This window comes from Capra hircus, chromosome 1 (assembly GCF_001704415.2).
Source record: "Capra hircus breed San Clemente chromosome 1, ASM170441v1, whole genome shotgun sequence".
Lineage (NCBI taxonomy): Eukaryota > Metazoa > Chordata > Mammalia > Artiodactyla > Bovidae > Capra > Capra hircus.
Window position 1 is genome coordinate 80,761,738 of NC_030808.1, and position 18,541 is coordinate 80,780,278.

The window sequence follows — 18,541 nt, forward strand, 5'->3', positions numbered from 1 at the left end:
AGTCCATTCTGAAGGAAATCAACCCTGAATATTTATTGGAAGGACTGATGCAGAAGTTGAAGTTCCAATACTTTGGCCACCTGATATGAAGAGCCAACTCATTGGAAATAAGACCCTGATTCTGAGAAAGACCGAAGGTAAAAGGAGAATGGGGTGACAGAGGATGAGATGGTTAGATAGCATCACTGACTCAACGGACATGAGTTTGTACAAACTTCAGGAGATGGTGAAGGACAGGGAAGTCTGTCATGCTGCCGCCTAATGGGGCTGTAAAGACTCAGACATGATTGAGCGACGGAACAACAACAGCAAATTAGAATGAAGAAACAAAGTGTTGAATATGGCTATGCAACTAAATCCAAATGGCAAAAATCATTTTTTGAAAGAGAAGATAGTGTAAACATTCGTAACTTGGATCCCAAACCTAAAGTGATATTCACCGAGACTGAAAGCACGTGGGAGACCTTGTTGAAGGAATAGTAAAAGTATGTTAAATTTGATAATTGATAATTCATTTCACGTTGATAATTAAAAAATGTAAATCTGAAGAAAATTTAGTAACTAGATAATTACTAGTGAAACTAAAAACAGGGTAGACACCTTCTGAATCTGGGAGCACTTAAATTTTATGAACCCTCTCAGTGTAACACAAAAAAGAGAAAAACAAGCAAACATTTTAAATGCTTTGATTAAGATAAAAGAAGTTAGGACTAAATATATCAATAATGACAAAATACCATAAATGTGCTTATGTTCCCTATTAGAAAAACAAAACTCCCACATTGGGTTAAAATGCGTCGATACATTTCTTGTAAAGAGATACATCTAAAGCAACAAAAATGTAAATTTTTATCGTATCCTTTATCGAGCATAGAGAAATTAAAAGTAAGATATGATAACTTGGGGCAAACTAACCTTCCAACATGCCAAAAACATAAAGTGGAATAAAGAAAGTCACTTTTTATTTAGTAAAAAGTACACTCAATTTTGAGATCTAATGGTCATAAAAATTTGTCTAATAATAGAATCAACATTTATACTGTGAAAAACTGTATAGTGTTCTTAGTAGTAGTAGTGTTAGTCGCTCAGCTGTGCCCAACTCTTTGCGACCCCATGGACTACAGCCCACCAGGCCCCTCTGTCCATGGGATTCTCCAGGCAAGGATACTGGAGTGGGCCACCATTCCCTTCTCCAGGGAGTCTATCCAACACAGGGATCAAACCTGGGTCTCCCTGCACTGCAGGAAGATTCTTTACCAACTGAGCCATCAGTGAACAGCCGGTGAAAAACTGTATAGATGTAGTATATTCTGAGAATAAAGATACATAAGAAACTTACAAAAAGACAGTTATTGAGAGACTTTAAAATATTTGTTTCTGTCTTTGAGGTCAAGTTGTAAAAAAAAAACATAGATGACATAAAACTTGTATTTTTAAAAAACAAGCTCAGAGATCCAGAGAGTAGACTGATGGGTTTTCAGAGGTGGGAGCAGGGAGGGCAAGGTAAGTGAAATGGGTGAATGGGGTAAAAATGTACAAACTTGCAGTTATAAAATAAAGGAGTCCTGAAGATGTGATACAGCAGAGTGACTATAGTTGATCATACTGTATTGCATGTTTAGAAGTTGCTAACTCTGGCCACCTCATGTGAAGAGTTGACTCATGGGAAAAGACCCTGATGCTGGGAGGGATTGGGGGCAGGAGGAGAAGGGGACGACAGAGGATGAGATGGCTGGATGGCATCACCGACTCGATGCACATGAGTCTGGGTGAACTCTGGGAGTTGGTGATGGACAGGGAGGCCTGGCGTGCTGCGATTCATGGGGTCGCAAAGAGTCAGACACAACTGAGCGACTGAACTGAACTGAACTCAAGTGAGTAAATCTTAAAATTTCCTGTCACAAGAAAAAGTAATTTTGTAACTATGGTGACAGATGTTAACTAGACTTATTGTGGTAGTCATTTCACATTATATACAAATATCAAATCATTAACCTGTACACCTGAAACTAATATAATGTCATATGTCAATTATACGACATTCATTCAAAAATTAAACTTGGATGAAATAACTATGCCTTAAACAAATCTAATTTCTTCAAGGTCCACAGGATGTTTACTAAAATAGACTATAAACCAGTTCATGAAGAAAAAAACAAAATCCAATAACAGATATTATAAAGGTTGTTTATTTGACCACAAAGCAATAAAACTATAAATTAATAATAGATTAAATGATAAATGAAATCCAATCAGATTATTACATTCTCCTAAAGAATAGATTTAAGAGGGGATCAAAGCCAATATTATTGACTATTTAAAAAATAATAAAATTAGAAGGCTCTCATTCAAAAGTTTTAGAATATAGCCTAAGCTATATTTGGAAACCTGGTAGGCTGCCGTCTCTGGGGTCGCACAGAGTCGGGCACGACTGAAGTGACTTAGCAGCAGCAGCAGCATATTTGGAAATAAATTCAAAGTCTCATATGTTACCATCATTTGAAAAGGGAAAAAATATAATATATAATCCCCAAATTAAAAGAACAGTAATAAAACAAAGTTAGGAGAAGCAGAAAAAAGAAAACAAAAGATATAATAAGAAATTAAATAATTTAAAAAACAGAAAAATACAGAACTAGTTCTTTAAATGTGAAATGTTTGAAAACATAATTTTAAAAAGAGATTAGAGATATATATTTAAAATATATATAATATAAATATAAATGTAGTAATGGTTTTATTTAATTATAAGACATTATATGACATTTATAGTTATCTTGATTCTAATAAACTTGAACATCTGATAAAAATCCTAGGTAACCACTGGGGGAAGAGTGGGAGGAAGGGCTAGTTAGGGAGTTTGGGATGGACCTGTACATACTGCTCCATTTAAAATGGATAACCTACAAGGACCTACTGTATAGCACAGAGAACTCTGCTCAGTGTTACATGGCAGCCTGGATGGGAGAGAACACTGGGAGAGGGTGGATACATGTATGTTATGGATGAGTTACTTTGCTGTCCACCTGAAACTATGACATTGTTAACTGGCTATGCGCCAGTGTAAAATAAAAAGTTTTTTAAAAATTTTAGGTAACCCTTAATGAAATGAAAAATATTTGATCTTACTGGTGAGTTCTTCCATACTGTTATGAAATAAATATTTATTTGAAGTCTTTGTTCCATAGAATAGACAAAGATAGAAAGCTATCCAATCCATTTCATAGAATTAAGACAGACAGAAAAATCTAACAAAAGCTGTGCTTAAAACTAGAAAGCTACTGGGACTTCCTCTGTGATCTAATGGTTAAGACTCTGTGCTCCCAATGCAGAGGACATGGGTTCAATCCCTGGTTGGCGAAAGAAAATCCTGCCTGCTGCATGGTGCAGCTGGGGAAAAAAGAAAAAGAAAGAAAGCTACAGATCAATCTCAAATATGAATGATTAAAAATTGTCAAAGTATTGGTAGATAGAATTGAACAACATATTAAAAGAATCAGTCACTCCTCAAGAAGAATATATCAAAGAAATGTGCAAGAAAGTCTTTTTTAAAGTTTTTTGTTTTTAACAAAACTAATTGCCTTATTTAACACAAAAACCATTTCCCACCCCAGTGGTCCAGTGGATGACTCTGAGCTCCTGATGCAGGGGCCTAGGTTCTATCCCTGGTCAGGGAACTAGATCCTACATACTGTAACTAAGACCTAACTCAGCCAAATAAATAAAGATTGGGCTTCCCTGATGGCTCAGATGGTAAAGAATCCACCTACCATGCAGGAGACCTGGCTTCAATCCCTGGGTCGGGAAGATCCCCTGGAGGAGGGCATGGCAACCCACTCCAATATTCTTGCCTGGCAAATCCCCATGGACAGGGGAGCCTGGTGGGCTACAGTCTATGGGGTCGCAAAGAGTCAGACAGGACTGAGTGACTAAGCACAGCACAAAGTTATTAGATACAAAGGATAAAAACTTTTATATTAATAGGCTTGGTGTGTAGCAGGATATGTTAATTCCCTTCCCTAAGGAAGTCTCCTTAATAGAAGTTTAGATAGAAAAATTACATGGTAATATGAATGCTGCTGCTGCTGCTGCGAAGTCGCTTCAGTCGTGTCCAACTCTGTGCGACCCCATAGATGGCAGCCTACCAGGCTCCTCCGTCCTTGGGATTCTCCAGGCAAGAACGCTGGAGTGGGTTGCCATTTCCTTCGCCAATGCATCAAAGTGAAGTTGCTCAGTCGTGTCCGACTCTTAGCGACCCCATGGACTGCAGCCTACCAGGCTCCTCCATCCGTGGGAGTTTCCAGGCAAGAGTACTGGAGTGGGTTGCCATTGCCTTCTCCGGTAATATGAATAGATGACCCAAAATACTCAAACACATTGAACATTTCTGATTTTTAAAGATTAGAAACTCTTGCAAAACTCAGATTAGGAAGACATTTCCTCAAAATAAAATAATTAGTTATTAAACCAATAACTAATACTTAATGTAAAACAGTAGTACAATTCTCATTAAAATTGTGGATAAGACGTATGCCAATGTTGTTTGGAAATTCTTACCAGTGCAAAACACATGAAGCAGAAAAGAGATATAACTATTTGGAAAAGAATCAAAACTGTCATTATTTGCAGGTAATATATGTAAAAGAAATCTAATAAAATCAACTGAAAACCTCATAGGTTAAATTATCTCAGTGAAGCTATATAGAAAGAGACAAAATTAACAGCTTTTGTACATACGAGCAATAACCAACCGGAAGAACATAATAGAAAAAAGCTGAAATATTATATGGCAACAAATAAAAACAAAATACCAAGCCGAATTGTGAAAAATAGATGAAGAAGACTGCAAGACTTAGTTAATATTTTTTTAAAAGATTTGAATTTAGACACATCCCATGTTTCTAAAAGGGACCCCCAAACAAAATTCCAATGCAATTTTTTAACTTGACAAAACAATGCCATAGCTAAGGCATTTTATAAAAGAGCTGTGAAGAACTTCCCACAAGATATTAAAATAGTTATATAGCTACGATAATTGGCCCAATATTGGATAGGTAAATCAATGATACAGAAGAGAGCCCTAAGAAACTCTAGTGTATATAAAAGGTAGTGAAGGAAAAAAGAAAGACCATAAATTAATTTGAAAGTAATGGACCTCCACATCCATGGGCTTCACATCCTTGGAGTCAACCGACCTTGAATAGAAAATATTCAGGAAAAAAAATTCCAGAAAGTTCCAAAAAGCAAAACTAGAATTTGCTCTGTGCTGGGAACTATTTACATAACATTAACATTGTATTTACAACTATTTACATAGCATTTACATTACATTAGGTATTTACATTGCAGTAAGTAATCTAGAGATGACTTAAAGGATACAGGATATGCATAGGTTATTCACAAATACTATACCATCTTACATAAGGGGCTTGTATAAAACCAGCATCCATGGATTTTGGTATCCCCAGGGGTCCTGGAAACAATTCCTTATGGATACCAAGGGATGACTGACTATAGACTAACCTCTCACGCTTGTAGTACTAGAATCCACAAACCGCAAAACCTCACATTGCCCAGCATCTCCAAACTCCTACCTTATCAAGACATTTCTCAAAACTGCTGAAAACCCAAATGGGAGGGATTTGAGTTTCACTTCCTCCTCTTTGCCCAGGAGGTGCTAACAAGCAAATAAGTTGGTCAGCTAGGGGGAGAAAAAGGAGAAGCAAAGGTCTTCCATGGTCTAAAAAAAATGGGCTCCATCAGCGGGAAATGTAAGCAGTGCACCAGCTGCCACTCTGCCCCAAGCACATCCAGCTCCACTGACAGGATATCCCTCGTTCTTCTTGGCTGGGCTAACTAGTCAGTACTTCCATAGCAGGTACCAGTTCTGTGCTTTCTCAGGAAATACCAAGGTGAATAGGATGAATTTCTTGCCACAAATACTGCCATCAGCTGGGGCTAAATTGCATGCCACAGATGAGTAGTATCAGGGCCCCCTGTCGTCTGCGCCTCACTTCCCTGAATTCTGAGATAAAGACGATGCCATAATCATGCAAAATGGTGCTTGAAGTGTCCTTGGTGTTCTCCTCTGGGGACCACCCCAAAGCAGAGAGACTTACTATTCGCCTCCTATATCTCCAGGCTGGTGGAAACCAACCTAACAGTCATTTAAAGCTTTCTTCCCCCAGGTTAAGCTCATTCTTCCACAGTGTCTTTTGGTCCCATCTTTTGCTTTTCACAACCTGCAGCCTTATAAATTTAAACCCAGGTTGCAATAGAACTTCTTAGCCAGACACTCCCCCACTCCAGCTCATCCTGACAACAGCTATTGAATAATTCCTTTCAAGCTTTTTTTCCTAGTGAATTCTCCAGCTTAAAAAGTTGTCATGGTTCCCATTACCTCATATTAAACCCAATCTCTGCCACCTCCCCTTTAAAGCCCTTCACCAGCTTCCCCTCCGGTGTCCCTGATTTCACTTCTCATCCTGTGGTCCACACTCAACCAGTTGGTATGTGGCCCCTCAAACTAGTGCCTTCCCTTTCTCTCTCACCAATACATTTTCTTCCCTTCCTTTCAGATCTTAAAATGCTTCCTCAGTTGCTCCATTCAGATTCTTCTCATTCCTTACTGAACCTTCTTTCTGACACCACTTGGTTTATCCTACGTTGATTTAAACATGTTGATGAGTCTGGCTCTTCAAGAGCTCGTCCGTTGTTCTCTGGGATCACACTGTCGTTTGAATAGGTGGCAAAAGCCATGAGAGTGGGTTCATAGACTGTTTCTTTTTGATAGTTTTTTATTAGAGTACAGTATAGCTTTCCAGTGTTGTACAGCAAAGTGAATCAGCTGTGTGTATACACACACCCCCAATTTTTGGATTTCCTTCCCATTTAGGTCACCACGGAGCACTTAGTAGAGTTCGCTCTGCTACACAGTAGGTTCTCATTAGTTATCTATTTTATACATAGTTCAGTTCAGTTCAGTTCAGTTCAGTCGCTCAGTCGTGTCCGACTGTTTGCAACCCCATGAATTGCAGCACACCAGGCCTCCCTGTCCATCACCATCTCCCGGAGTTCACTCAGACTCACGTCCATCGAGTCCGTGATGCCATTCAACCATCTCATCCTCTGTCGTCCCCTTCTCCTCCTGCCCCCAATCCCTCCCAGCATCAGAGTCTTTTCCAGTGAGTCAGTTCTTCACATGAGGTGGCCAAAGTATTGGAGTTTCAGCTTTAGCATCATTCCTTCCAAAGAAATCCCAGGGCTGATCTCCTTCAGAATGGACTGGTTGGATCTCCTTGCAGTCCAAGGGACTCTCAAGAGTCTTCTCCAACACCACAGTTCAAAAGCATCAATTCTTCGGCTCTCAGCCTTCTTCACAGTCCTACTCTCACATCTATACATGACCACAGGAAAAACCATAGCCTTGACTAGACAGACCTTAGTCAGCAAAGTAATGTCTCTGCTTTTGAATATGCTATCTAGGTTGGTCATAACTTTTCTTCCAAGGAGTAAGCGTCTGTTAATTTCATGGCTGCATAGTAGTGTATGTATATGTCAGTCCCAATCTCCCAGTTCATCCCACCCCTCCCTTTCCCCTCTTGGTGTCCAGATTCTGTTTGACATACATCTTTCTCCTTCTCCAGTATAGGGTAAGTTTTTAATTGGTGCATTCCATTGTTTACACTGGGTTTTCATTGACTGTCATTTCATCTTCACAACTTTGTGAGGAAACTAGAACAAATGTTACTATCATTTTACAGTTCAGCAAGCACTGATTATCAAGGCTAAATGATTTGTCCAAAAGCCCACAGCAAAGAAGGGGGAGTTCTAAGACCCAAATCCAGGTCTTTGAATCCTAAATGCCTCTTGTTCCCACTTCATCTTCCTATTTGATAAATGTTGATAAGACTGAGAGTGCAGATTATCAGGGTCACTAGGCCACATTCAAATAGATAACAAGCATTTTGAACCCACGCCCTGAAGGTAAGGTTGGCAAGAAAGAGGAAAAAAGACTTCACCAGGGTCTTTCACTTCCAATTGCAAACTTCATGTTTGCAGGAGAAAACACTCATTAAACCTAAAAGTAAAAAAAAAAAAAAAAAAAGAAAGAAAGAAAGAAAGCTTTTTTAAGAAAGTTGGATCTCCCCTGGAAGACTAAGAAAAGAGGAAATGCCTAAGACTCACTTTTAAACTATCCACATGAGTGGCGATTGGTTCAGAGGTCAGATTCAAGGTCCTAGGTCAGTTTGGAGCTCCTGATTTATGTCTCTATGCTTGGGCAGGAATGGCCAGGAACAGGGAAGAGTGGGACTCTGGCTGTTCTGCCCCTCTCTGTGCAACCTTAGGCTAACCTGAGGCTCAGCAGAGCCTTGGGGGTCTCCATTCCTTTATCTGTCCTACAGAGGGCTTGACTGAGATGGTCCCGAGGTCTCCGCCGGTTGTGACATTCTGAGTCTATGAATAGCAAGGACACAAGACAGGTGCGAGCTGATCACCACGTGGGAAGCTCACACCTGTCTCTCCCCAGCGTTTCCGCCCCTTGCTTCCAGCACCATTCAGGGTCCAGTTGCCAATTGTGAAGCTGTTCAAGGACAGTCGTCCTTCTGCATGGGGCTCCTTCCAGCTCGAAGCTGGCCTCCCTTCCTCTCTCTGCAAGTCACTCTCCCATAGGCTCCTGGGGTTTGCAGGCCACTAATTCATTTCTCCGTCTTTACTTTTAGATTAAAATTACTCATAAGAACCAAGCGCCTATGATGATGGGGCCCCCTCAGAAGAGCAGCTTCTTTTCACTGAGGAGGAAAAGCCGTTCAAAGGACTAGACACTGTGCCCAACGCCAGTTCAACCAAGAGAGAAGACAAGAAGCTGAAACACACGCACATACCCACATGCACACACACAAACACCATACTCTTCTCCAACCAACGGAAGCCAAGCCACTCTTCAGGAAGAAAGCTTCATCCACTGTTTCAACCATGGATGCATCCCCACCAGAGCCAGTGCTGCCAGGACATTTTGAGTGGTCTTGGGATTCTCCAGGGTGTGGCTGGCTCGTGCAGCAACCTTCACTTTCCCAGAAGGCCTTGAGTGGGACTTTCTGAGACTGAAGGAGAAATCCCCCTTTTTTCCACCAGCCCTGCAAGTTTCCTCACGGCCGCTTGCAAGGAGCAGGCTGCAGGTTTCCTGCCTATGCTGAGGTCGGATGTGGCCAAGAAAAAGAGTCTGTGTTCCAGAAAACTCGCACAAAGATCCCTCTGTGCGGAGACAGGACGGCCTCGGACTCTCAGAGTGCAGCCCTTGGCAGGGCTTGGCACCCGCATGCTGGTCTCCCAGTTGTCCTTCAAGCTTCTCCCTGAACTAGCTGAGGAGGCAGAAAGGCTGTGGAAAGCTGTGTTTCCCTTCTTGGTTCTGCACGTTGTCAGTGGGCACTAGTGGTTCTCCTGAAGCCTTCTGGTGATGGTGTGCTTGTTTAGAGCCGGCTCCAAGATCCCCCAGAGCTGCGTGCACAGCACACCTTAGATGTGGTATTTATTTTCTTAGTTCTATGAACACCTGGGAGGGAAAGCAGAGAAACTGGGATTTATTTTTTAAATCGGTGTCATAATATTGTGTAAAAAGGGAAGAGGGAAAAAAAAAACACCCCCAGCTTCTTTCTTTTTCAAGCCAAAGCGTGTTTCCTGTTTGAGTTCCAGGGCCTGGTGGCAGACTATTCCTGAAGGCAAAGAAGATGGGAGGGAAGGGCCTTTCGCTGAGGAGACCAGGAGACAAGCCTTCAGGCTGTTCCCTCCTGCCTCTTTGTACTTGCCACTCCCAAAGAACGACCTGAAGACCCTTCTGCAGGTCTTCAGTGTGTGTACATATATGTAGCATATATATATATATATATATATATTTATATATATATAAATATTTATTTACTCATGGATTTTTCCTAATTGAAAAAAAAATGCAGTATAAGAATTGAAAGTGGGAAAGAAAAAGAAATGCTTGTTTCTGCCATTTCATTGTCAAGACACATTTCTCCCTGGTGATCATAGGATTCAAGGGAAATTGAAGTATCTTCTTATAAAGAGACTGAGAATTTCTATTCTCAGAACAACTATGAAAGCTATGAGGGGCAGGATTTACTTTCTCATTTGTCAAATAAGGAAACTGAGTCCTAGGGAAGTTGAGAGACTTGTCCATGGTATCTTGGCTAAAGTGGTTTGGGACTCGGTGCCACTAAAAAGATACTTAGTAGAGAAAAGAACCTACACATCTTGGAATAAGGTCATTTCTGGTCACTGAGAAGTGATTCCATTTAGATCCAGGTTGCCAGGGAGGAATGAGCATGTGGTACACATGTGGACGGGACAAGCCCATGTGAGAAAATAAGGGCCTCCCCCATGCTTGTGGAGACTCTCTCAGGTCTGAGCGGGTCAGTGTGTGCATGCGTGCTCCGTCGTGTCAGACTCTTTGTGACCCCGTGGACTATAGCCCACCAGGGTCCGCTGTCCATGGGATTTTCCAGGCAAGAATTCTGGAGTGGGTTGCCATGCCCTTCTCTAGGGGACCTTCCTGACCCAGGGTTCAAACCCACATCTCCCGCATCGCCTGCATTGGCAGGCAGATTCTGTACTGCTGAGACACGGGGGAAGCCCTAACCTGGTCAGTAGACAGGTTAAACTCTCCACGTGTCTTAAATCTGGAAACACTCTGGCTGCAGGAATGACCTCAGCAGAGAGGCGCAGGAGGACAAAGGCACCTTCAGCAAGGAAGTGCCAGCCAGAGGGGTCTTGGCAGAGCTCAGTGGGCTTCATTCCACTGCCACGAGCATCACTGCCTTCCCCAAGGGCAAGCCTGTGGAGAGCTTCGTTGGTAGAAAGAAACGTTCACCTTGTCCCCTATCCCCTCTGAGATTTCTGAAGAGCAAACCTGTACCCACTTGGCATCACCCCACTAAACTCCCTCTCATCTCCTCACACTGGGTCAGGAACTTTGTGCAAAGAAGGGAAAGTTAAGATTGTATGTACAAACTGTTCATAACTCTTAAGGAAGCAGTCATCTAGGACCGCCTCAGATAAGAGATCTAGAACCGTCCCGTTCAACCTAACAGCACGGAACACCAGACGAAGGGAAACCCCTGAAGAATTCCTGAATGATGGGCTCCTTGCGATGGGACCAACAAGCTCCAGAATGACAGCAGATACTCTTGGAAGCCACTTGCTTCTGAAATGAAGGCAGGTTCAGTTTGGAAGTCACTGATTGTAAGACATTTATAGAAGTTATTGCATGTGCTTCTGCCCCAACCCCCCAAGATTGGGGCTGTTGAGACACTGTACTACTGTCAACAGATGAGACTGAGCCTCAGAGATTCACCCATCAGAGACTGGACCCTGCCTGCCCACTCGGGTGCACAGGACTGGCAATGTTGCTTGAAAGACATGTCCCATGTTCTCCTCCTTAAAACCACAGAGTATAACAAATGTTGATGGAATTGTACTTAACAGTTTTGTAACCTGAGTCTAGTGATGTTGTTTAATCTGACTTTGCAACTCATCTTTTAACTAGTGGGACTGTAGTTTCCAACTGTGGAGTACCTCATCATAGTGCTCCTCACAGCAACCCCTGAGACTGGAGAAGGTATTATTAACCCCATCTAAATAATGAGGAAAACAAGGCTTAATATAACTTAGTGACTTCTCAAAATTAGGCAGTCAGGGGAAAATCCTCCCTTATTCCTCATCTTATCTGATTCTGACCATGCACAGACATGTTCTCACCTGCCCCCACACACTTCTACCCCTCTGGCAATAAAAATGAAACAGGAAATCTTCAATACATTCTGTGTCTCTGGACTAATGGATGAGGTGTTGCATCTTATTATAACTTGGTCTTTGTAGGTTTCCTCCAGTGAGTTGAGAATGGAGATAGATTTGGTAGAACGATTATATTTCAGGTCAGAGACCAGCTCCTCTCAAGAGAGTTCTTTCCACAGATGGAAAAGATATGTTGAAATTGCCAAATAAATTAGGAAATACTTGGCAGAATCTGGAAGAGCCTCCAGACTGGCGTTACATAACATGCATATACATTATACATATGCACATTATATAAGGTGACATAGTACTTAATGTGCTGTATATATTATGTAAATTACATATTTGTGAGTAATCATGATAAATATAGAGACCCACTAATCACTTTTTACACATACCCAGTGACAGATTAGGAAGTTGCCTTGCCAGAGAGTCTTAAAACTTACTCTCTCCTGCTGCTTTGGTTCCAACTCCTGCCAAAAATAATTGCATCAACTTTTCCCATCTCTAGCCCCCTCTCCTCTTGGCCAAAACCCTTAGCTACCTCCTGTCCTAGCTAGGCTGCACCTACCATGGAACACTACCGTGACTGGGATTCATAAAAATAGAATCTGGGGATGGGATGGATCTAGACCCCCAGATCCCCTGTATCGATGTTCCCAGGTAGGCGGATGCCTAGTGCTGATATTAAAGGGAGAGGTGAGGAGAGAGAGGAAGAATCTACCAACCATCCAAGGAAGGAAACCGTGTTCCTTGGCCACCAGTTCCAGGATCTGACCATCAATTAGGAAGTTACTCCAAAGTCTAGTCTAAGTTTCTGCAGCACATCTGAAACCATAATTTCCTAAAATGTGTTTCACGCAATACTGGTATCTATGCTCCATGCACAAACAGTTCTGTGATCAAGTACTAGATCCCCTTCTAGAAGAAAGAAGGGGATTTATTTGGCAACATCAGTAAGTTAGAAACTTGCCCTAACCCCACCATTTCTTTTTGTTCTCTAGGGATATGGGAACATGTAAGTTACCATCCTCTGCAATATTCCATAAAGTGCTTTTCCAGGACAAGGAGTCTCTACTCTTAAGACACTCTTTCTAGTTTCTTCTGTGGTTGTTTAACTACTTTTATTGTTCTGATCTACATGTCTTCAAGCAAGAATCAAGGATCTGGCCTCCTTGTTTCCTGAATGGAGAAGGGATTGGGGGGAAATTAAGGGAAAAACATGATAAAGGTCAGACTATGTTGGTCCAGAGGAGTGAACCAGGTCTGAAGAACACAGTTGTGGGAAGAGTCAATGTTTATTCAATTTAATGACCACTTTTGAAGCTAGCTGGCAAAACATGGAAAGAGCTGTTTTGTGAGAAGTTGAACAACCACCTGTTCTTATAGAAAGAACCTTGACCTAGTTGGGGAGGAACAAGTAGTGACTGATCTACCTTGTTGAAAAGCTATTGAAACTATTTTTATAGGCATCAGTGTTAAATCAATAGTTAAATCTGCTACCTCCTTTTGAGGAGCAAACCTCAGCGTCCATCATTTTCTGAAAGAGTGAAAAATGACTCCCAGAGAGGTTTCCAGATCAGTGGGTACTGACCAGTTAGACCACACTGGTACATGGCGAGACTGACCAAAATTGTTGGTGCCCTCAAGGGCAGCTAGTGGTGGTGGTGATCTTTCCTCAGCGGTTCTGAGTTAAAGGAAAGAGTTACAGTGTTACGCCCAAAAGAGAGCTTGCATTTCTGTTGGTGTTCTTATTAGCAGTTTGGAAATCTTCTCTTAGTCATGAATACCAGACCTGCATCCAACTTGGAATAAATAGCAAGAAAAAAGAAACTATCCCATCTCAAATACCAATCCAGTTTTGCATAAAACAGGTGAATAGAATTGTGTAGAATTTCACATGAGACCATGGTTTTTAACTCACTTTAATGTTCCACCATACTCAAATACATCTTTTAACTTTCTACTATAGGGAGAAAACAAGAAAGGGAATTCTCATTTCTGGCTTGCTTGGTGAAAGTGGAAGTGTTAGTCACTCAGTTGTGTCTGACTCTTTGCAACCCTATGGACTGTAGCCCGTCTGTCCATGGAATTCTCCAGGCAAGAATACTGGAGTGGGTAGCCATTCCCTTCTCCAGGGGATCTTCACAACCCAGGGATTGAACCTGAGTCCCTTGCATTGCAGGCAGATTCTTTCTATAGGAACCATCTGAGTCACCAGGGATGAGGCACTATGTCAAGGCCTTTTCATGTGCTATCCTATTTAATCCTCAGAACAGCCCATGATCTGGGCATTTTGCTTCTTTCACAGATAAAGGAGTTAGTACATAGAAAGATGAAGTACCTTGTTCAAGGTCAAACAGATACAAGTGGTAGAGCAAAGACTTGACATGGGTCTGACTTATATCAATGTTGATGCTTTTTCTACTGTATTTTAGTGTCTTTAACCTTTATATCTATTTCCAACTCATCCTGGGTGAGATTACACAGATAGTTGATGTTCTATCTGGTCAACCTCTGCATGGCCATCTGCTCATATTTCTACTGAAGAACTTCCAACACTTGCTCATATTGAAACTCAGCAGCCTCCGTGGGCAGCTAGAACCCAAAGCCTCACCCTTGCAATCAAACTGGCAGCCATCCCTTAATCCTCAGTGTTTCAAATTCCAGCTGAATGAGAATTGTTTCCCAAGGCCCGCCTAATAGATTTTTCTATTCAGCACTGAGTGAGAGAGCAGCAAGCAGCCTTCTCAGACTCAAATGCTATGGTCAGCAATGACTGGCCTGCACAGGGAAGGAGAGCGAGGGTTGTGGAAGGGAGCCTCCAGCAAGAAGGCTCTGCATGTGATCATCATTAGTGATAGGCGTGGGCTGGGCCATCTGTGTTCCACAGGAGAACAGAATGGCAGACTGCCTTTCAGATGCCAAACGATGCTATCTAATGGCAAGATCCAGGGAGCTCAAAAAGCAGAGAGGCATTTTCCTCCTGGGCATCTCTGTGGGAAACCAGGGACACACAGAAAACCAAGGGGTTTTGAAAACTAGCAGCTTAATTGCAGGGCATTTTGCCTTTGCTACCACTTCACCCTTCATATCCATGGTGCAGGACAAGGAGACTCCCAGTCTCATCTGCTAAGTTAACTCCCTTACATGGATCCCAAGCTGAACCTATTATCCTAGAATCTGTAGGTGCAATGGCAGATGCATTATAGCAAGGCACCAGGATTTGGAATTAAGCCTCCAAGTCTCCCAGGGCTCAGGAAACACTATAGGTAGAAGAGACCATTTAACTGGATGCTCAATGCAGATTCTAGGGGAATAATCAGAAAATTTGGAGGACTTGTCTAAATAGGTCAAATTAGAAAATGCAGTTTGGAAGCAAAGAGGATAACATCTAATCCTGTATCAAGCACGTAACAGGTAATAAGCAAATATTTACTAAATGAATGAATAGCCAAAGTGGTATCTGTCCTTCTACCCTGCAATGGGTAGGGGAGGAGGGATGGGGGTAGAGGGGATGAAAGCTTCTTAACTAACAACTCGGGAACTTGAAACCACAGGATGTAGAGGGAGCTCATAGGGGCCTTTAACTACTCAGACATCTGTTGAATGATGGATACAGCTAAATATGGATCATCAAAGGGCTTTCTAGGTCACATGGAGGGCAGCTTCATGATTCAGAAAATATAAAATTCAACTTGGACAAAAAGAACTGTTTGCAATCTATTTCTTAGAGATCAGGTCTGAACTGACAAAACCAAAAAGACAGTGCAGAAGTGGAATTACAACAGAGTAAGAGATCAGCATGATAAGATACAGACTCATGAGATGAAAAGAGAGAATTCATAGGATAGAGAAGAGATGGATTTTTAGCAGGTTTATCTGGGCAAGGGACATGAGCCTGGACAAAATGGAAGAAAGAACTGAGAAATTAAAAAAGCTCAACATTGAGTTCATGGTAAAACAGAAACGTCCAGGCATTGACATCTATTAAATAACAACGATCATTTATTGTCCAGTCCAAGACCTATAGCTTTTGTGACCACTTTCAAACTTCACAAGAACCTTTTGAGGTGAGGGCTATACGGTTCCCCACTTCCAGTTCCCCAGATTCCAGACAGTCTGCCTTTGCTGTTGAAGGACTAAACAACAATACTTTCAAAGTCATGAACTTTATAATTTTTGCCTTTTTTTTAATGTATATTATGGGAGTGGGTCTGGTAAGATCTTTCTATTGTTTGTTCTAATGTTGTTAATTTAAGATTGTGGGAGTGGGTCTTAAAAAAGTATATAAGGCCTTGATAAGACTAGCTAGTGGGGCATTCATTCTCTGTTCCCCCTTCTGATGTCTATGTCAGAAGCTTTCCTGTCCCTTTTCTTACTTTAATAAAACTCCACTACACACACGCACGCACGCACACACACACACACACATACACACACATATACACACACACACAAACTGGTACCAGTTGGTTACCAGAAAATGGCATGACATGACCTGCAAGAAAAAAATTTTCCTGGTGACTACTTCCTCTCTCCCCCAGAACACTGAGGTAAAAAGATTGAGAACTAGACAAATGAAAAAACTCAGAAAGAGAGCAAATCCCATGAGGCAGATCTGGGATGCAGGTCTGTCAGAATCTGCCTTTCCGGGTCCATGTTCATGGCTGCAGTGCCCTGGCTGAGGCCACTGAGCTTCAAGCATGGTGACAGGGATTTACTATTCCCAAACCCACATCTCAAACTTGAAATCCACATCCCCTCCCCTTCCACAGAGCTGGAGTGGGAAACGGCATTCAACATTGGCTTGGGTTCAATGGCATGCTTGGAAGAGCAGGTCTGGACTCAGCAAGTCCACACATGCCTTGCCCACCCCTCCTTTCCTAGGCCCTTGCTCCCAGGCATGAGGGGAACCTCCTCAAACACCACTCAGAGAACAGAGTGCCAACGTGAACACCTGGTTAAGAACTCAGCCAGATCAGAGTACTTGCAGGATATTAAAGATCATATTAAAAAAACACACCAAGAAATCACATCAAAGGTCCAGTGAAATGAGGTTGGTTAGTCAAACATCAAAATTCAGTACCTGATACCTAAAGGTGGGATGGAGACTTGAAGTGTCCTTTTAAAAATGTGTTGAGTGAATCATAATTTGGAGTAAAAAGACTGCTTCTAGAATAATGCAAAAAAATTTTCCTTTCCAAAAATATTATTTTTAAAATGGAATCTTTGCAAGAATTACAAGTGAGGGGTAATAAAAATGGTAATTTCTTTTTATGTTAGATAATACCAAAAAAAAAAAAAAAGAATTTATAAATGTCACAATCTAAGTGGCAATCCAGAAAAAGATTCCAGAGAGTCTGCCTTTGCTGCTGAGGTACTAAACAACAGTACTTTCAAAGTCATGAACTTTATATTTTTTTGTTTGTTTGTTTGTTTTTTAAGAAAACTAGTACCAGTTGGTTACCAGAAAATGGCATGACCTTCAAGAAAAAAAATTTCCTGTTGAATATTTCCTCTCTCCCCCACAACCTTGAGGTAAAAAGATTGAGAACTAGAGCCTTTAATTTAGAGAAACATCCATGCATGGAAGGCGTCAATGATAGAAGATGTCATTGTATTGCTGTATGGGGTCAAACACATCACACTGTACTACTACCAGGCATTAAGGTAATGATCATAAACTTAAGAGGATTAAGCAGTTCCCAATCCCATGCCCCCCCATTAGCCTCCTGAAGCTCCCATCCCAGTTATATATGTCTTGAAATTAGAACATCTGGGAATAATTTCTTTCCATTATGACAATTTTCAACCATACACAAAACTAGAGCCAAACATATAACAAGAACCCATAGACCCATCATTTAGATTCAACAGTTGTTATCATTTTGCCATATTTGCTTCATCTTTTTTCCCACTGGAATACTTTAAATAATAGGTGTCATGACACCTCACACCAAAATACTACATATACATCATGGTGAGGGTTCCTTTAAGTGTTTAAGTTTGTGTGTATCATCCATGTTGCTGGAGGGAGATTTCAGGGTATTGTACATATGAGCTCAGTCATTTCTCAACTGAATTGAATCCAGTTGCACAACTCGAAGTTAACCAGGACATCATTTTGTCACTGATAGGAGAAAGTTTGGGGGTGGAAACCAAGGAAGATCTTAGCTGCATTCAAAGCATACCTGATTGATTTGGAAAGAGGAAAAGAGGAAGATAAACACATTAACTAAATTCTCAAAAGACACTTAACTGGGGAATATTAAAGCATTAATGGTGTCAGGGAAAAGGCAAAGAAAGCACTTGGAGGACTTGGGTATGTACCTGAAGGATGTGTATCCTTATTTTTGAAATAAATATTGTTTAAAACATTAGGAGTCACAGGAAGACAAGGCACAGCATTAGCTGGGACAAATAAAACAGTGAAACATCATACCTGCAGATTCATTTGATCACATAAAAACCAATTCTAGTTATTGCCCCACCACATGAAAAGAGGAAGCTAGACTGAGGGAGAGGGCAGCTGCTGAGTTGTACAGACAGATCCTCCCCACCACACACACACTGGGGCAACTGAACTGGGGGTGTGTCAGGCCCTGAGAAACCATCTGGGAGGCCTAGTTGGCAGGGCAATTTATCATTTTCAATGAGCAAAGGGTAAGGGGAGCAGGTAGCATTTCACATGCTCTGTGTTGGGCTGCTGGTGTCAGGGTGGACTGACCGTAGATGTTCT

The 18,541-nt window shown here is 41.6% G+C and overlaps 1 protein-coding gene across 1 annotated transcript in view; it reads left to right on the forward strand.

Annotated features, from left to right (window-relative positions):
* DGKG (diacylglycerol kinase gamma) overlaps positions 1-11,889 on the forward strand; it is a 159,475-nt gene extending 147,586 nt beyond the window's left edge. The window contains exon 24 of the mRNA XM_018050170.1: positions 8,724-11,889. Within this exon, the coding sequence (XP_017905659.1) occupies positions 8,724-8,822 (99 nt within the window). The 3' untranslated portion in view covers positions 8,823-11,889. The remainder of the gene's footprint in view (positions 1-8,723) is intronic.